Source organism: Cibotium barometz, chromosome 34 (assembly GCF_041138505.1).
Source record: "Cibotium barometz isolate CiBa-2024 chromosome 34, ASM4113850v1, whole genome shotgun sequence".
In the NCBI taxonomy this organism is placed as follows: Eukaryota; Viridiplantae; Streptophyta; class Polypodiopsida; order Cyatheales; family Cibotiaceae; genus Cibotium; species Cibotium barometz.
Window position 1 is genome coordinate 51,162,998 of NC_141079.1, and position 20,736 is coordinate 51,183,733.

General features: G+C 45.1%; 1 protein-coding gene across 1 annotated transcript in view; it reads left to right on the plus strand.

Annotated features, from left to right (window-relative positions):
- The first annotated feature begins 1,126 nt into the window (after positions 1-1,126).
- Positions 1,127-20,736, plus strand: part of LOC147619157 (putative mitochondrial import inner membrane translocase subunit TIM21) — a 39,430-nt gene continuing 19,820 nt past the window's right edge. The window contains exons 1-5 of the mRNA XM_086774557.1: positions 1,127-1,254; positions 1,671-1,898; positions 16,183-16,367; positions 16,464-16,512; positions 16,602-16,721. Coding sequence (XP_086630683.1) covers positions 1,252-1,254; positions 1,671-1,898; positions 16,183-16,367; positions 16,464-16,512; positions 16,602-16,721 — 585 coding nt within the window. The 5' untranslated portion in view covers positions 1,127-1,251. The remainder of the gene's footprint in view (positions 1,255-1,670; positions 1,899-16,182; positions 16,368-16,463; positions 16,513-16,601; positions 16,722-20,736) is intronic.

The following is a 20,736-nucleotide window of genomic DNA, read 5'->3' on the forward strand; positions in this document are numbered from 1 at the left end:
CTCTCAGATGCAATAAAGAAGCACCCACAATTTCCTTTCTTTAGCCTACACACATAACACTCTTAGATGCAATAAACATGTTCTCTCTGTTAGTATCTTTCCTCTCTGCCTCCCCCCCCCTCTCTCTCTCTCCCCCCAACCCCAAAAGAAGTAACACTTTCTCTCTCCCTAAAAACTGCAAATGGCAAAAACGTTTGTCCCAAAACAATTCCCAACCTGTCATAGAGCCAAAAAGTGTGTGTGTGTGTGTGTGATGAGACGGGGAGGTAGGACGTAGAGGGGACAAAGAGATAAATGCACCCCGCATTCACCTTCGCTATCTTCCATCATTTACACCTTAACCCCAAGCTAGCCCTTATTTCTACCTGCATATACTTACTACCAGTGAATCATAGTCTTCTTTCTATATAGAGAGAGATTTTAGTTTTTTAAAAGTGAAACGAGAAATATCGTAAAATAATGTGTGTGTGTGTGTGTGTGTGTGAGAGAGAGAGAGAGAGAGAGAGAGAGAGAGAGAGAGAGAGAGAGAGAGTTTGCAAAAGGTTTGGTGGGGATTTTGCACACGAGTTAAACCCTAGTCCCTTCTGTCTCACTTGTGCTTGGGTTCGGTTCCCTTTTGCACACGAGTTAAAGCCTTGTCCCTTCTATCTCACTTGCGGTTCAGTCCCCTTTTGCACATGAGTAAAAGCCTAGTCCCTTCCATCTCACTTCCGTTTGGGTCAATGCATCATGACAGCAAAAAAAAGCTAAAAAGAGTTTCGAGATAAGATGTCCTTAAAAGGAACGACAATCTTTGACCACTTAGATATCATGTACTCTTTTTTAAAACATTTCACATGTATTTGCCCTCGGCATATTCACTAGATATCATCCAAACTTTCGTACAACATTTCATATGCATTTGTTGCTGGCGATACCATACCCGTCTCAGGACCAAAAACTAAAAAATGATCCAAGAAGATCTGAGAAACAATATCATCGCTTTCAATCCACGATCAAAATGTGTTGGCAAGACCACTAGGATGGTGGTCGAGCCATGTACATATGCCCGCTCACAAATTGGTCCACCGTCCATAACATCCTTGTAAGTTGACCGCTCCCACGCTGCATAACCTAGTATGGGAAAAAGAAAGCAAAACTAATCAGTCGCTCGCTGGTGTGAATCGTGATCGCACTGTTAATCTGCACTCGCAAGTCCTACCTTCAAAGGGTTTCGAGAGAAATTGCGCCTGCACATGGTTGCAGCTCAACATGGTATGTATAGAACTCCGCCCGGCTCTCCCTCCTCCTCTCCTCATCAGCTCTTTCTTTTTACGTTGTGTAGTTCCTGTCTCGTGTCCTGTGTGTGTGTGTGTGGGGGGGGGGGGGGCTGGGTCGGTGGGTGGGGTTGTCCGCTAGGCCACTAGAAATTAGCAGAGCCATCTTTCTCATTGGCAGAGAGTCTTGTAGACCACCACACTTGACAAGCTATGGTGTGACACTATTGGGAATATCAGTCTTTCTTAACAGCAATGTGTATATGTATGTGCATTGTCTCACCTCCTTTGCACTTTGTATGATAGTGTGAAAAAGTTTGTCTAGGACAACAAAAGTAACTCAACTGTCTTAGAGCAGGTTCAGACTTGTTTTTTTAAAATAAAACAACTGAATTTTCCCTGGGCTGAAATCAGGGAAGAGGGATACGACGACTGTGCTACTATGTATTTCAAGCAAGCTACAGGTCATCAAGTCATCCTCATTCCAGTGTAGCTGCAAAAAACACAATAAAGTATGCACATGTGCATCCATTGAAGGGCCAGATGGCTAAGTATTGGTTGGTTCGGAGTGAGAGGGAATCACTTGACTCTCCAAAGTTCCTTTCAACACAACCTTCCACCAGCCGGCGAGCAAAACAAGAGGTTTGAAATGACCTCTTAGTGTCTTGTTTTTTTATATATTTTGAAAGTAATTGAAGCTTTTTTTTAGGGCAAGTTAAAGTGGTGATTATTTGTCTCTCTTTGTTGAAGTTTGATTGGGTGTGCCCTTTAATACCATGTGGGTGAGTGTACCCTGCTGCTTAAAGATGTGAGGGAAGTGTATCATGGTGGTTCACGTTCCAAAATGCAAACATTGAGATAGTCATGTCTCTCACAATGTACATATAATGGGCAATCATATTGGCCCTTATCAAGTATACAGTCTCGATTGCATGTGGGATTCATGATGTGAACTTTTCTCAATGGAGCCTGCACTTCGCTTTAATGATGACCTATTGGACCATGAGGAGCACCCTCAATCTGATGGGGTGCGTATTGAGGTTGAGGAGGTTGAAGGGGGAGTGGAGAAATCTTACTTGAGGAGCAAATGACCAAACTCCGGGCCAACTAACAGGCTGATATTCAGCAGTTGTGGGACCAGGTGATACTCGTGCAGAGGGCTTGGATCAGCCCCTACTCTAGGTATGGTTATTGTTGTGCCTTCTTTCACGCCAGATGCTTTTATGGGCGAGAATGAGAGAACACTGGAGGTTGTAGACTCCCAGCTCAACCAATGGAATGTGCACGTCGAGTTTCACCCTTTCCTAGATGCTTGGAAGATTGAGACTGTGAGGGGTCTCCCGAAAGGGAAAAAGCTCTTACTCGTCAGAGAGAACTCAGGGATAAACCCACTACTTGGGCAGATTTTGAGGCGCAGTTTCATGATGATCATTGGAATATACACGATGCTTTGCATGTGAGTCTCCTTCGTAAGTATGTAGGGCCAGAGCCCAGTGAACCGGTCATTGAGGATCCACCGGACGTGGATGAGCTTGAGGAGATTTTGTAGCCAGAACAGATTGTGTATCACAAGGAACGCAAGCTTGCTGCAGGCAAAGTTGTCAGGCGTCATCTTGTGAAGTTTAAGAAATCTCTTCCCATTGATGCTAAATGGGTAGATGAAGAGTTCTTTAGAGATTGCCCGCATTTGCTTTATACATATTTGGATGCTTTTCAGTTGCGAACAACTTTTTAGAAGCCGGAGGGGATGTCACCATTTGGCCAACCAATTGGTCCACCCGTGCTTTCTCATTATGTATGTACATTGGACTGGCGTCCATGGCAATTGCATATGTCGAGGATTGATGCCACTCATGTGATATTGTGGACTTGGCTTTCCGTTGGGACTTGTGCTTGTGTGTACATGCTCGGAAATGCGTGGGCCTTGGAGGATTGGTATTCGATTGGGTCTTGTACCTTGTGTACTTGCTTGGAGCATGTCTATTTTGGTATAGTCTCATGAACGGGCATTGTCCATACCAATGCTGCATTGCATAGCACCTTTATGTGCTTGCTTGCAATTAAAATTGAATGCTATTTTTCAATTTTAATTGCAAAGAAAATAGCATTTAATTTTAATCGACTCCACCCACTTGAGTGGGCCCCGGGTGTGTACGAAAAAAATAAATAAATTGAATGCTATTTTCATGCTTGCCTGACCAATGTGTAGTTTTGGGTAAGGAGACGTCCGCCCGTGAATCGTGTATGTGAAACTGTCTGTTGACATAGTTATGTGGCATGTGACAGGTGGTAAGTATTGGTCAAAAACCTAGCCTTAGGAATTAGCACTAATTTATAAGTGAGTGTGTATACACTTCATTAAGTTTTGGGTGACCAAAACTCACTTATAAGTTATGACCAGCCCTGTGTTCGCACACATTGATGTCCCGAGGTGGACAAAATCCAATGCCCACCGCCCAGACCTTATCCCCTTTGTACAAAGGGAGCAACCAGCCATGTTTCCGTTCTAGCTTGCACCACAAGGTACTTGTTCTCTCTACCTGACACCTAGAGTGGACAATTCACCAACTGTCTTCCCTCTCTCTCTAGAGGTAGGCGCCCCCTTCATGAGGCCTTTTTTGGCTATATTTTCTGCACTTTCTCCTTTCCAACTTCATGCTAGTGCATTTTCCAAGCTTCCAAGAGTGTTTCCAAGTGGTGTTCACTCTCCCATACACTCCTAATGATTGAAATTCAGCAAAACAGCTCTTAAATTTGCTGTTATTTCTGGTCTTTTTGCTAAAAACCCTAATTTCAACCTTCCTTTCTCAAGTTGAATGATAGGGGAAGCTTTCCCAGGGTTCCCTTCATCCTCTTGAAGACTTTTGTCGCGAAGGATCGCGACAGATTGAAGATTTCATCACTCCAAACGCTTCCATCGCAAAGACTTCCGTTGTCATCGACTCTACTTGCAATTGGTAAGCTTTGATGCTTAAATATTGAAGCAAGTAGTAGGAGGGAGGAGCATGACTTTATGTTTACATACCCTGTGTAGTGTTCTCTTGTCTTACGTACTCTCTTGCAGATTGTTGCTACCATGTGTTGGTGGAACAATAGAGAGCAGATGGTAGACAACATGGAGAGGGTAGTGTGAGTTGCAAGTCTACACCGACAACCACATTGTTTGCAATACTATGCATTGGTATGGAAATCTGGACATAAATGCCCATGACACTATGTACTTGGTTCTCCCAAGATCAATATACTTTATTTGAGGGAGGGGCCGGCCGTTCCGGCTCATTGTGCGTCTCTTGTCAATTTAGCAAATTACTTCTTGTATTGAGCATGTTGTCCAAGTTACACTTGGGTCCATCGCCTCGAGTTTTGAGGATGCGCGAGCTTCTTTTCATTGCCTTGCACAATCTCCCACAAACCCTTGTGGATGAACGAGATCCACATATTTAGCTTCCAATGGGCATAGTTGGTTCTGTCCAACTTGTCCTCCTTGTTCATAAGGGGGGGGGTCGGTGGGGGGGGGGGGGGGGGGGGCGGGGGCGGGGCATATCCACAGCAATAGCAAACCTCTGCAAGCAAGCCTTTGTGCCACCGATGATCTTAGCACTCCACCAATCTCCAAAACTTCTCGAACAAACTCCAACGCCACGGAAGGGACGGACGGATGAGCCCCCTCTGAGAATTGAGGTAGAGTGGGACTGGACTGCAGCAAACAAGCTCACAAATCTTGCCGGAAAATACCCACAAAGCAGGCAGAACCGCCAAAGAAGAGGTAGGTTGTTAATGCCACTAGTTGGGAGCGCTCCACACTTGAAGAAGATCTGAAGACCACCAATTGCTATCCAAGGCTGAAAAAAATGCAGCCCACACACTACTGGCAACATGAAAAACGCTGATGAAGAAGATGGCGAATGTGGCTGCGTTTTCATCTTGGGTGCTGCGTTTTTGGCATAGCAACTGTGCTTTGGTGGGTGGCAGCAGTTTTCTCTCCAAGATGAAAACGCAACAACAAACTACAGCCACTAGTTGATTGAAGAAAAAAAACGCAGGCTTCCTCTTCCAGCAAAAAATGCCAACTTAAGCAGATGAGGGAGGATGTTGGTAGCTAAGCAATTGATACCATGATAAAGTTACACAATGTGGAAGCAAAACAAAGGAGAGAGGCCAAGAGAGAGAGGCCAAGAGAGAGAGAGAGAGACATCAGACAATGAACATCTTATTATGTAGCATGAGGCTTTTACAACGGCAATACCAGCCAGCAAAGAGGCATTACAATGTGCAAGGATTGGATATTGTAACTGATGATGAGGCGGCCCTTTTTATAAGGATGCTAGGAGATGGCCGACTGTCCCTATGGAGCTGGCCAATTGCTCCACAACCCATATATCAAGGGAAAAAGAATATAAGCTCAATTAATAGGCATAGTTCCCAAACATTGAGATGCACAATATTCTAATAGGAGTTGCATAGCATTTTTACCATATTATTATCAACATTATCCATTTATGCAAGACATGTTGCAGTTGGCCAGCTTTCAGCCAGCTGACCTACACATGAGAGGCATATAAATAGCTCAGCCTTGCATCATTCATCTCATATCATAATCATTGCAGTCAAGCGTTTCCCTTCAGCACAAGGAGCATCAACGCATGAAGCATTCAGTCCTTCATTATCAAAATGCAGCATCAACAACATTCAGCCAGTAGAAGCACTTCTGTACCTTGCATTTTCAGCATACGTACAGTTGGCAGCATTCACTCACATCATCGTTTTGCTACAGCTCTATCGGTGAAGGTAAAACACATTCATTCATTCATTCATTTTCAGCATATACACACAGCCTAGAGCAGTCCCAATTAGCCCCTTCTCTCAGCCTCAGATTTGCAGCCTTCCTACATTCCATTGGAAGAGTGCATAGGCTTGAGATCGGTCATCATTGGTGCTTCTACAGCTGTGTACAGCTCAGCCCGACTCTTGGTCTTTCAAAGGTCTTGCATTTGGCTAATCTACAGTCCAAAGTCAGTCCCCATTCATTCTCTTCAAAGACAATAAAGCAAATACTCCTAGCAATAGCAGGGGGCCCTTGGGTAATTTGGGACCCAATAAGGTGTTTAGATGTATCTCTCTCTCTCTCTCATCTCTTAAAGTTTGAAGTGATAAAGTGGATTGCTAAAGACTCGTGAAACTCAGGATAAAGAAGGCGGTGTGAGACTTATGTGACAAGATCCTTCATTACGCATAATTCCATTGCGTGTTACATTGGTATTAGATTCAACTTGTTTACACACATTGCATCCTAGCGTGAGAGCATCCTTGGATGGTTAAACTTGGCTTCGGCACGACTACCGACTTCAGTACCATGTCTACAAAGGAGAGTACACATCGGCAAGAAGACGTCTCCTCCGAAGGAGACCTTGCTCTTCTGCCTACTATAGATTTCATAGCTCTACCTTGAGTACAGAATGAGCTTCTTATGGAGCGTCTCCAACTCTTGGAGGCAACAGCAGCAAAACCCACTTCTCCAGTTATCCCCCGAGTTTGTCACCCTCTTCTTTCAGATGGAACAACAAAGACGAGAGGATGAAGCCAGACGGCGGGAAGAAATAGTAGACAGACAGGACTACGAGGAAGGCCAACGCAGGATCGATAAAGACTAGCGTTAGGTTGAACTTGCCACTCGGGAGCACCAATGAGAGCTCGATCGAGAGCGCATGTTACTCGAACACCAAAGGGAAAAGGAGGCCATACATCTGAAGTATCAACACCTCTCTTTAGTTTCTTCATCCATAGGTGCCACCAGCCAGAATCCCCTGACATCGACTAGACTACCGTCATCCAAACTCGATCGAATTTTAGTAAGTATGATGGCAAGTGTGATCATTTAGCCCAACTTGGCGGATGAGTTCTATGGACTCAGATAGAACGAGTTACCTGTGCTCAAGTTTTCTGGAAAGATTATAACTTTTTTCAGGAAAAAGATCCTTCAATTAGTTAAAGAGAAAACAGCCACAAAGGGCTAAATACAAACTCGCTTATAAGGGCGAGAAACAAGTGATCATAAGGGGGAGAGATGCTTCTCCTCTGGCTGGCCGCTCTATGAGAAGAAGGCTATCTCATATAGGGGGAGGGGGGGGGGGGGAACCACACAGGTGGTCTGTAGTGCCAAATGGGGTCACCGCCTCTATCTGTGAGGAAACGGCTAGGCCTCCAAAGTCTCAAGAAGGCTTCCCGCCGCTTCCGCATGCGGTCAGAACCTCCCTGCAACTTCCCCCACTGACCGCGGAGGGTGTGAATGATGTCGAGCCATATGCTCCTGATGGTCTCAGCCGGCGGAGTGTGGGTACCCTCGATGGCTTCGCTACATCTAGCACGCCAGATGTGCCAGGTTGCTATGCTACTGCAAATCTCCCAGTGCTGGCATGAGCTTGGATGCCAAACACCTATGGGGCTGTGACTGGTACTACTGCAATACAATGGTGGGAGACGTGAAGGGCATGGCCTCCCCCATCCTCCTCGTAAGTACTGACCACTCTAGCCTCAGTGGCCCAAGCAACAATACCCCAAGTGATAATCCGGGTCGATACCCTGTCCATAGCAAAGATGCAGAGAATTCGTTGCCAAATCTGCTGAGCCTTCGGGCAATCCCAAAGGCAATGTCGCTGAGGCTCCTGGGGGTGGCCGCGCACCTCGGGCAAGCTGCTAACCGCCCTCCGATTGCTAGCCAAGTACCCACTCCCAGACTTCTGTGTGCCATCAACCAAAGGAAGAGAGTGATCTTCCTCGGCTGAAAGCTGTCCCAAAGCCTCTTCGAGAAATCTGAAAGGAAGCGCTCTGATAGGCCCTGAGACTATGAGGGTGCTGCTGTTGCCGGGTGTGCCATCTATCTCCGACATCTGGATCTTGCGACTGAGCCTCGTTGTATATGCAAAGAAAGGGGCATCCAGAGTCTCCACCCGATATGTGGGATCATGTCACGTCCACTCTCCAGGGTCCCACTGCAACCGCGTGAGTGGTCGGCACTCCCAAATCCATAACCGCCAAAATCTCTCCCTGGCTACCTTGGCCGGTGCTGGATCTATGTGCCATGCACATGTTTGAAAACCAATCACCCTCACCCTCTGTAAGGTGTAGCCTCTGAAATCCTCCATGGAAAGATTATAACTTAAGCACAATAGTTAGGGTTATCTGAGCAGGCCAAGATGGATCAATTCATTCGTGGATTAGATCCTAACATCCGGTTCACAATTTGTAACATTGAACCCAACACATATGATTGGGCTTTGACTCTTGCTCAAAATGAAGAAATGAGGATGAACGGAGGCAAGCCTAAACAACCGCAGTCTAGTACCAAACCCCAACCGGGGAAGGGTAATTCGTCTTCTAAAGACACTAAGACAGACAACAGTCCTAGCACTAGTTCAGGGTAAGGAACCCAAGCCTAAGAAAACCCCTGAGGAAAAGGCTAAAGTAGGCATCACTAAGGGTATCTTCCTCCAGAGGAGCAAAGGAAGTACCAGTTAGACAACATATGTTTTTTCTGTCTGTAACATGCGTTGCGGAAGCGTGTTCATGATTAACGCTAAGCAAAGAAGATAACGCTAATCCTATGTTTAGCAAAGACACAAAAGAGAAGGAGAGAGAGACCTAATCTACTATATATTGCCAAAACATGCTATATATACAATGATCTTGCTGATTCACAGCTTCATGATGCATACCAAAGATCCTTGCAACCCTCCACTTGCAATCGAACAAGAGAAGCTCCTGTTGATCCACCACTGTGTCCTTGCTGCCTTGCAGACTCTGACAAATGGATCCTCTTGATCTTTGAATGATGATTCTAATGAATGCCTAATGATCCTATTTATAGGAAAAAGGAATGAATTCGTAATCAAGTCGGTTTTGCCTATTTTCCCCACAAAACATTGTCCAAACAGTCATATTTTGTGTCCAAACTATGCCCAAAAGGTGTCCCAACCATTGGGCTATGTCTTGGGCACTTCCGGGAGCTTGTAGGGCTGCAAAATCTGCTCTAAATCTACCCCTGAATCTACCCATATATTTGCTAATGAGAATATACATGTCTATGAGCATTGGGATGAACGGATGCACATGACATCCCCTTTTGCTAAGCTTGGAGCACTGGGGTAATCCATACACCTTTGCTCCGATTCCGTTTTGGTCCAATTGAAGATTGCACTTCATGTCCATCGGCTCAATCCCCAAGTTCTCTAACTTGGTCTTCAAGTTCTCTGGCTTGGTCTTTAGATCTTCTGAAAACTCCTTTGAAATTGTCGAGATGACCTCATCCTTCTCCACATAGGATTTGGAGAGATCCACCTCCTTGGGAACTATTGGGTTGACCTCATCCTCCTCCAAATAGGATTTGGAAAGATCCACTTGCGCGAGCTCTGGTTCTGGTTTTGGTTTGGCTTCTGGCTCTAGCTTTGGCTTTGGTTCTGGTTCTGGCATGTGCATCCCGGGTAATGGCACCTCCTCGGAAACACTTCTTTCTGTGATCACGTCTCCCGAGAACTCGTCTTAGAAGCTCTCTTTTCGTTGGGTAAACGCTCTCGGTCATGGGCTGCTTTACAACCCTAGGTGATTCCTTCTTGGCCTTTGTTGATGCTGCCATGAATTTTGCCCATGTCTCCTTGAGTTGTGTCCATCTTTGCTCGTATAGAAGTGGGTCTTGACGCATCTCTTCTTGAAGCTTTTCTATGAGTTGTTGCCTAAACCTGGCCCCAACGATGATTTGTTCATACTGAGCATAGCGTTCTTGTTCCCTTTTGTATCGTTCATCTTCCCGTCTTCGACGACTCTGCAAAGTCGTGAGAAAGTCATCGTCCATTGCCTCTGAACTCATGATATTATTTTGCTGTTTTTCCTGTTGTAATCAGCCCAAAAACCCTAACTTTAGAGTTCTACATGCTTTCTAAACTCCCTAGGATCATGCTAGGCTGAAAACTAGACTTTCTAGCACTATACTATGCTGAAAATGAGCAAAAAGTTGATGCAAAAATGCAGATTTAACGCAAAAACGCAAACCCTAATCTTGCTCGTAAACCCTAAAACGCAAACCCTAATTTCAGAAACCCTAATTCAGCATGCACCAAATATAAACTAAGAACTGTCCTAGGATGACCTAAGCTCTGATACCAATGTAACATGCGTTGCGGAAGCGTGTTCATGATTAACGCTAAGCAAAGAAGATAACGCTAATCCTATGTTTAGCAAAGACACAAAAGAGAAGGAGAGAGAGACCTAATCTACTATATATTGCCAAAACATGCTATATATACAATGATCTTGCTGATTCACAGCTTCATGATGCATACCAAAGATCCTTGCAACCCTCCACTTGCAATCGAACAAGAGAAGCTCCTGTTGATCCACCACTGTGTCCTTGCTGCCTTGCAGACTCTGACAAATGGATCCTCTTGATCTTTGAATGATGATTCTAATGAATGCCTAATGATCCTATTTATAGGAAAAAGGAATGAATTCGTAATCAAGTCGGTTTTGCCTATTTTCCCCACAAAACATTGTCCAAACAGTCATATTTTGTGTCCAAACTATGCCCAAAAGGTGTCCCAACCATTGGGCTATGTCTTGGGCACTTCCGGGAGCTTGTAGGGCTGCAAAATCTGCTCTAAATCTACCCCTGAATCTACCCATATATTTGCTAATGAGAATATACATGTCTATGAGCATTGGGATGAACGGATGCACATGACACTGTCATACCATTGGGCATGGTAAGAAGGGTCGTCAAAGATGGCAAGCAGAGCAAGCCTGTAAAGAGCCTTTTGCCACAGTTGCCGTAGTATCTCTCGCTCCTCCAAACCCGCTTGCTACCACCAATGCGGTTTAGGTCTTACCTTCTATGCATCCCATGCCATCCGTGGTGCTTGATGCTAAGCAGGAGGGTGAGACTACAACCACACAGAAAAGCCAGATCCAAGCTTATGGCTCTGCCAAGGGCCGCTAGTTCATAGTCCTTTTTGACATAGGCAGTTCTGAGGATGCCATCTCTCCCCAGTTTGCTACCAAGTTCCAACATGAGCTGTACGTTAGTGCCCTATCATTTGGAGGTGGACGGGTTTACACCCGTTCTCCGCACCCACATGTCTCAAAAGGCACAACAGTTTTCTTTTCAAGTTCAAAAGGCCTCATTCTAGTGAGATTTCATTGTCTTGCCTCTTTTGGGGTGTGACATGATTTTAGGAATCCAATGGTTTCGTCAGTATGAACCCATTCCCAATTGGGGGCAGGACACTTTTATTATCTCTAAAGGTTTTCCTGAGCTTGTCATGATTCATGGGGATAGGAACATTCTTGGCATTCCTATGATTTCTCATCTGCAGGTCCGATGAGCTATCCGCAAGGGAGCGAAAGGAGCATTGATTTATGCTCGTGCTCAAATAGCTTCTATCTCATCGATAATAGCTATCTCATCATCTTCTTTAGTCCCTCAGTTGGCAGATCTCTTTTCTCATTCATACATTTTGTGTAAGGATGATCTCCCACCTAGTATCCCATCCTCTCGTCTTAAGGATCATCATATCGATTTGGTCCCTGGGACAGCACCTTCTAGCAAGTTTCCTTATCGTCTTTCCAAGACTTTCAAGGGCAAGCTAGAACAGCAGTCAGTACTCAAACATTTGAAACCTATTCCTTATTGATGCGTTTTCACAGTCAACACAGACCACCAAGCACGTAAGTGGCTCTCGGCGATGCCAAGTGCCTAGTGGAGTGATTGGCACACTAGATGGATTCAGCTCTTCCACCAATTTGGAGGACTGAACAAGTACATCCCTGGTAAGCCTTACCCAGGCCGATGCTCTTAGTAGACAAACCCGCATCCTGACCATTCAGGAGTCTACTATTCTTAAAATCTTTGGAAAAGACATGGAAAGCATAAAAGATCAGTTTGTTGATGCCGCAGAGTTTGGTACTCAATACAGTTTGGTCCTCAATTATGAGCCTGGTCATTATTTAGTTCACAGACAGGCAAATATGTCTAGACGAGATGTCCACTTCAAGGAAGGGGATTGGGTGTATTTGCGCATCATGAAACAGAGATTGAAACAAGTGGGCAAACGCTATCCCAAGCTTTCTTTCTGTAGTTTTGGACCCTTTCCTATAGTTAAAAAGATAAGTGATGTCTCCATGAAATTGAAGTTGCCTAACTGTTGGACGATACATGATGTTTTCCATGTTTCTTGGCTAAAACCATATGTTGGACCAGAAGTGTTTGATGTTTTAGATGAATAGTAGCCAGACGTGGTAGACGAATCAAAAGTCATTGAGCCTGAGCAGATCCTTCTTCATCCTTGGAAGCATGGTTCCGGTCGAAGACAACGTCAGTTCTATACAAAGTTCCGAGATCGAGGTACTCACAAAGCAGTTTGGCTAGACAAAGAGTTCTTTCAAGAGTGCCCCCAGTTGTTGGCGGACTACTTGGAAGCCATGAACCTGCCGCCAAGCTAAGCAGGAGGGAATGTCACGTGCACCCTACGTAGGTCATTCCTCAGCCTTAGAGAGTCAGTCAGTCAGTCAAAGTCCCTTAACCCACTTGGAGAGAATCATTCATGTATATAGAGTTAGTAGAAGTCTTAGGGTTTGCATCAGAGCATGTTTGCATTTTGCATATCATTCATCCCATATGCATATAGACCATCTAGATCAAAGCAGAAGACTCAGAATATCATCCAGTATTTTTTCCATATTTTATAGCATTTATTTGGCATTTTTACCATATTATTATCAACATTATCCATTTATGCAAGACATGTTGCAGTCAGCCAGCTTTCAGCCAGCGGACTTGCACATGAGAGGCATATGAATAGCTCAGCCTTACATCATTCATCTCATATCATAATCATTGGAGTCAAGCGTTTCCCTTCAGCACAAGGAGCATCAACGCATGAAGCATTCAGTCCTCCATCATCAAAACGCAGCATCAACAGCATTCAGCTAGTAGAAGCACTTCTGTACCTTGCGTTTTCAGCATACATACAGTTGTCAGCATTCACTCACATCATCGTTTTGCTGCAGACCTATCGGTGAAGGTAAAACACATTCATTCATTCATTTTCAGCATATACACAGCCTAGAACAATCCCAATCAGCCCCTTCTCTCAGCCTTAGATTTGCAGCCTTCCTACTTTCCATTGGAAGAGTGTATAGGCTTGAGATCGGTCATCATTGGTGCTTCTACAACCCGACTCTTGGTCTTTCAAAGGTCTTGCGTTTGGCCTAAGTCAATCCCCATTCAGTCCAAAGTCAGTCCCCATTCATTCTCTTCAAAGATAATAAAGCAAATACTCCTAGCAATAGGAGGGGGCTCTTCAATGGGTAATTTGGGACCCAATAAGGTGTACAGATGTCTCTCTCTCTCTCTCTCTCTCTTAAAGTTTGAAGTGATAAAGGGAATTGCTAAAGACTCGCGAAACTCAGGATAAAGAAGGTGGTGTGAGACTTGTGTGTCAGGATCCTTCATTACGCATAATTCCACTGCATGTTACATTGTTGCTCCATGATGAGGAATAATCTTTTATACTTTGAAAGTTCTTTTGGCTTTTTATCTTCTTTGATTGCTTCCTTGGCTTTTGCAGCTTCCTCTTTGGCTTTTTTTTTCTTTTTCTTTGGCTTTTTCTGCTGCTGCTTCTTTGTTGATCTCTCCTTTCATATCTTCTTTGTAGCTTTCTGAAGAAGTCTCTCTTAACATTGTGGAGGCTAGGGTTGTTTTTCTTGACTGTAGTTTTACCATCCACGGGATGCTCTCACTTTTGGGTAGCTAAGTTGGGTCACAACCTGCAACTCTGATATCAATGTAGCATGCAATAGGTTGACCATTGTAACACGCAACAAAGCCTTCTTTAAACTAGTGAGTTTATGCAATCCATTTGACTTAAGAGAGAAGAGTTGAGAGAGAAGATGAGAGTTGACACCACATTATGCAAGTAAGAGTATTTGCTTGCATTACTTTGGAGAACTTTGTACAATGATGTGAATGATGACTGTGGACTGCCAAACGCAAGGACGAGGAAGATTGAACGCAGGTTGAACCAATAGCACTGTTGAAGACTATGAAGTGACTTATGCAAAATCCTGAACTGCTGAGGATATGCACATATGTTGGTTGAAGATGACATGATCTTCTATGCTGCCTTGGATTGAAGCACGGAGTGCTTGAGGCTGATTTGTATGCCCCAAGAACCGGAGGGAACTTAATCACACATGTTGACTTGAATCCTTGATTGAACTTTTGCAGTATAAGATGATTTATACAATGATTTAGGTGCTTCTTATATAGTGATCTATGCTGGCCGACTGAATATATATGGTGTTTATGCTGGCCGACTGGTATGTGTGAGGGATCTATGATGCTATGCATCAAGACAAGGCAAAGCCCATGTAATGGGCTGCCTTATCGGCTGACCCATGCCCATGTGCATACCTAGATGCTCTTTACATGCTTCTATATGCTTCTAGGCTTGACCTAGATGTGCCCTAGCCTAAGGTGACCTACGTGTGACTCTTCTATATGCTTCTAGGCTTGACCTAGATGTGCCCTAGCCTAAGGTGACCTACGTGTGACTCTTCTCCAAGTGGGTTAAGGGACAAACCCTGACACCTAAGGTTGGAAGAAGACCTATGTAGCTTGTGCTTGACATGTCTTGGATTGGCGCTCACAATGGGGCCACGGTATACAACAAATACCTAAAAAGGGTATTAATGATGTATAATATTACATTGAATGCTGAGCGAGTGTCACAGAGCACCATAGTGTAGGGTGCATGTGACACAGAGCTTGCTAAGTTTCTTGTTTTAGTCGTTCCTTTATCAGTTGAACTTTAGTGTTTGTGTTTGTAATGTTGGATATATTCCAATTTTTTTTTCCCCGACTAGCCTTAGGCACAAGATCCTCCTTTAGTTATGATTTTTTCACTGCCCGCCCCGTCGGAGATGTTGTTGAGGAAACACCTTGGGGGTCTTGAACCCAGGATCTCTTGGTCCTAGGGAAACACCTTCACCTCTTGGGCTATCACCTCATGGATATATACCAATCTTATGAAGGTATATATAGTATTTACCCAAGGCTTAGTGGGATTACAGGTTTAATAATTAAGATTTGAAATATTTGGGTTTTTTTTTTGGTGATCTATGCAATTTTCACGTTGATTGTGCAGCACTCCTTTTGACATATACTTGAAACATACTCCAAATGTTCATTGTACTCAAAAGCGCGTGATATTTTTGCGGGAGTGGGACCATGGCATCTTCTTTTCCTCTAGTCCCACGGGTCTTTCATGGCATCATGATGCTCCTCAGTGGTTGAAATCACCTTACATATTTGGGGTGATTCTATTCTTTTCCAGCTTATAGCTGTGATTGTTGTATGACTTTTTCATACTTAATAGAAGTTTCTTTTTGAAAAAAAAAATGTTCATTTGAAATGTTTATGAAACCCTTCTCAACAGTGCACTGTTATGGCTTCCGTTTTGCTTGCATCATCCACAGGCAGCAAAAACATGCAGAATTAATCCTCTGATGATCATACGAATTCACTGACTTGTGTGGGAATTGTAAACCTTCAAAGTTGTTTTGACATTTTTATAAGCAGCTCAGTGAATCCAAGGTTATAGGAATGGGATTCTTGTATTCAATCCTCTCATCAATGGCTGCTAGTTGCAAACATGTGTCTCATTTAAGACCGAGAAGAGCTATTCTCATGTGTCCAGTTGAGTCATATGCGGTTTATTGTTATGCATGTGTTTGCATAAACGAGTGCATGTGATTATTTTCTATTTATTTTGCTCAGATGCACTAGCCATGTATTTTGTTAATGATCCCTAAGGTGAAAAACTAGTTAAAATGTGTTGCATCTTTATTCTTTTTTCTAAATATGGATTCTCCACTGCAGACTACAAGAAGGGATCTTGCTGCACAGGATGAAGATCCTTTCGACTCTATCACAGACAAAATCCCTCAAAAACCTGTTACTTTTGTAGAAGGTGCCTCGTACAGTTTAATCATTTGCTTTGGTTTTGCTGTCGCTGGTTTCGCTGCATATGGAGTATTCAAGGAGCTTATTTTCGAACCCAAGGAGTGAGTCATTCCTGTGTGTTTTCTTAAATTTTTTTATTGGATTTGCACGCATACCATAGCTTACAAGCTCCACTAATGGGCCATGTCTTTTTCCAGGTATAAGGTTTTCAACAAGGCATTAAACAGAGTTCAGAGTGATAGTCAGGTTCTCTAGCCAGTTTTAGCAGGCTATAGCAAGCTACTGTAGGTGTGTGGCTTGCAACCGACCCCTAACATGGGCATGAATGCATGCAGGTGACAGTGAGGATCGGCACACCCATTACTGGCTATGGACAGGATACTCGTAATCGTGCAGCCAGACAACATATTCCTCATCGTACTTGGGCGGACGAAGATGGAGTTCAACGAGTAGAGGTGAGGTCCATGCATGCATCTAGTGTTTTTTTCCAGCTACACTAAGTGGGGATAGGACTTACAGCTCTTAAGAGGGACTAACAAAGGGAAGTGTGTCCTTGAGGGTCTCTTGGAGATTTAGATCACAAGATGGACAGCACTTGTGGGACTAAGAAAGGAAAGGGTGTCCTGCAGATTTCATGGAGGTGTTAGATCATCATGAGTGTTTCCTTATGACCCTGCAAGGTGTGTTTAAATGCAGAGGGTGCTGATGGTCTCTCTAAGTGGGGTTGTAGGGATACAAAGAGTGCCAATTAGCATGAAGGACGTGTTGGAAACTTGGAGTTTAACGAGTAGAGGTGAGGTCCATGCATGCATCTAGTGTTTTTTTCCAGCTACACTAAGTGGGGATAGGACTTACAGCTCTTAAGAGGGACTAACAAAGGGAAGTGTGTCCTTGAGGGTATCTTGGAGATTTAGATCACAAGATGGACAGCACTTGTGGGACTAAGAAAGGAAAGGGTGTCCTGCAGATTTCATGGAGGTGTTATAGATCATCATGAGTGTTTCCTTATGACCCTGCAAGGTGTGTTTAAATGCAGAGGGTGCTGATGGTCTCTCTAAGTGGGGTTGTAGGGATACAGAGAGTGCCAATTAGCATGAAGGACGTGTTGGAAACATGGATTCTCCCACTTCCTGGTAGTTCACCCATCCGAGTTGTGTTCCTGTGCAAGTGCACTTAACTGAGGTGTTCCACGAATTGGTCTAGCCATCCAGCTGGTTCTCTCTAGAAGTCTAAATTGCATCTCCAACAGGATAGACCAAAGACATTTGGTTAAAGCACAAAGCCTTAATGCTCTCAATTCTGCAGAGAATAGATGAAATGAGGCTTTCAACGTTGTCGCCAAGCCAGTGGCCACATATGATCTAGACTTAATGCTCTCAAATTACCAATTCTGCATAGGTGAGATGGGATCAGGCTTTCAACGTTGTCGCCAACAAGCCAGCGGACCCCATATGATCTAAATAAAGGCACGAGAATGCAAGGAATGCAACTTGAACCTGGGGTCTCTCGAACCGGTGTTTTAACCACCATGGCAACACTCCACAAAGAGAAAGAAAGAAAGAAAGAAAGATTTTATTAACGTCTTCCAAAAGACCGAACTCGGCCTATGAGACAAATCGGAGTACCTGTATGGGGTATCCTCTGTCATCCCAACAAAATGAAAAAGTACTGAACAAAAAAAAACTGAATCTCAACCTCCTCTTGGCATAGTCTGCATATCCTCTTTGCTATGGGGATCCGTGCTGCCCTACCTGCCTCAATCTCAAGCTGGTGTGATGACACTCTGAGCTGGCCAATCACCACTTGGGCACTGTGAGGCATGTACACATCCATGTATCCAGGTCTCTGTATGAATCCATCCGCTGAGATATGCATAAACTGATCTCTGAAGTATAGCATCTTCGGCGGTAGAGGCTGACTGGGTGTAATCCAAGTCTCTTGAGTGTATCGCTGCCATAAATCTTGCCGAAGGACTCTGTTCCTCTCACTCTGAGAGAGCTGGATGTGTGGTGCATGTATATCATATTGGAAAGGTGGCAAGTGATCTATGTCAAGACCATGCTGAGTGAGCCACTGTATCATCTGTGAATACCATGATCTCCTATCTCCACTCTATGCGAGCTGCCTAGACGCCTCAAAAGCTCTATGTGAGAGTCGATGTGATGGCATATCTCTGATCCTCTGTATGAAGCAGATCGTCGTCTGGAAGAGGGCCTCTACTAGCATAGGAGGTACAGCAAACTCCGTCCGGACAATGTCATGTGGGTTTGCTGCGGATCATCCGAGAGAGAGAGAGAGAGAGAGAGAGAGAGAGAGAGAGAGAGATTATTGTCTTCAAAAGACCCAATGGGTCTATGAGACCAAAAGTCCTACAAGGGTTCTATGCGATATTGAGCCATGGAAAAGACCAAAAGAAAGTAAAAGATGTTAGCCTTAGGGTTAGCAAACCAGCAGCTATGGAGGGTCATGGACATCCATAGTGTATGTGCAGAAGAGAGAGAGTGTGAAATGTAACAAACTGAAAGCAGATAATTTCATCGTACAATGTCACAAGGTACATTGCTTTTATAGGTTGAATGCCTTATCTTTCTCAACACTTTACTCATGGGGCAGTGACACTTGGCTAAACTAATGACATCATTGCTTACACACACAAGCACTCTAGTGGCTATAAGTCCTTGTTCACACACACTTACATACTTTCACCTCTAAGAGGTGTTCACACACACAAACACTAATAGGGAGTGTTCACACACAAGAAACTGCAAATACTACCCAACAATCTCCCCTTCGGAGTTAGGGTGGTTTGTAATCTTTGACCCAGTGTGACTGAGTGCGCGCCGTCTCGCATTGAACCTGAACTTCCGCACCAGGTAAGGCAGGAGCCCCCGCAAATGCTCAAGGCCGAGGAAGATCCGTTTGCCAACATGATATTAACAAATGAAGATTTTTTCCCTTGTGTGCCTTCTCATCCTCCAGTGCCTATTCCACAAACGGCCAAGCCCAAATCCCACGTTCACATCGAATAACTCGATGTGAACAATGACACACACTATGACAGCGACTCATAAGGTCCGCACACCAAATTTGCTGAGGTCTTTTATCCTGCTACGGCCACGAAATCTCGACCTCCACCCTTGTCAAATAAGGACCAAATCGAACTTCCATATACTATTGCTGGTCCACCCTATGATCAAGGCCCGGCCCCTCGAGAAGCTCCTACTCATCAACGTGACCTGGCCGGCCTCTCTGCCTTCCTTTCCTCCCAAATCCAAATGCCCATTGGAACCTTGTTAAAAGATAGTCCAATTTTTTTTTTTTTCCGAGAAAAGATCCTTTCATTAGTTATATAAAAAAGGCCCGTAGGGCTACAAAAAATCTCTCCTGCTCATAAGAGGAAAAGAGCAGGGAATACAGCATGGCAGCCCGGGAGACTCTCCCTAGGTGCTGCAAAATACAAGCATCAGCACAGTGGACTGAGAGGCTAAATCATACAATAGGGGGGGGAAGAGCCAAACAGGTGGCCTGTAGTGCCAACGGGGGGATCCCGTGTGTAAGGTGTAGAAGGGGCCACAACGCCAAGTGGTGTGAAAGGCCTGGTGCCGCAAGATCGCCTCATCCGAGTCTCCCCGGCGGATGCGGTCGTACTGTCCTCGCAGGGTGTGGATCAACTCCTGCCAAATCCCCCGTACAGTCTCTGCTGGTGGCTCCAATCTCCCCTCAAAGGCCGTGAAGCACCGGGCCCTCAAGGTGAACCAGATGGTGAGGCTGCTGAGGAGCTCCCATCGTAAATCCCTCTCCTGTGTCCAGCTGGCGGACGAGAAATCCGGTGACGGAACCAGGCGAGGCTGGCCCCTAATAAATCTGATGGCCTGACTGCCCTGCTCCATCTCATAGCCCATCGCAGGCCTTGACGAGGTCGACCAAGCAGCGGCACCCCACGTAAACATACCCTCTGGAGAGAGGGGAGCCAGAATACGCAGCATCCGCAGCCAAATCTGCTGCGCCTGAGGGCAATCCCAAAGGCAACGTCTCTATGTCTCCATAGGGTGGCCGCATCGGACGCAGGCCGCCGGAAGACCGCTGTAAACAAGCCAAGTGCCAACTGCTGAGCCCCTATGGGCGACCAGCCCACTGAAAAGTCGAGATCCTGCGGGCCTGTCGACTAGCCCAGAGCCGAGCCCAAAAATCCTCCAGGAACTCCTGTGAGAGTCCCTGCAGCCGCCAATGCCCCGTTGCCGCTGGAGAGACCGTCCTCCTCGCCGTCAAAATATGCCGCCCCAGCCGAACAGTATACTGGAAAAAGGTAATCTCTGTCAAGGGATGCATAAGGATCATGCCACTCGTACTCCCCGGGGTCCCACTGTAGCCGGGCCAAAGGGCGCGCTGCATATGCCCATATGTGCCAATCCGGGAGCACATCTGCAGGGTCGGGGTCAATATGCCACTTCCGAGAAGCGGCGGCCACTA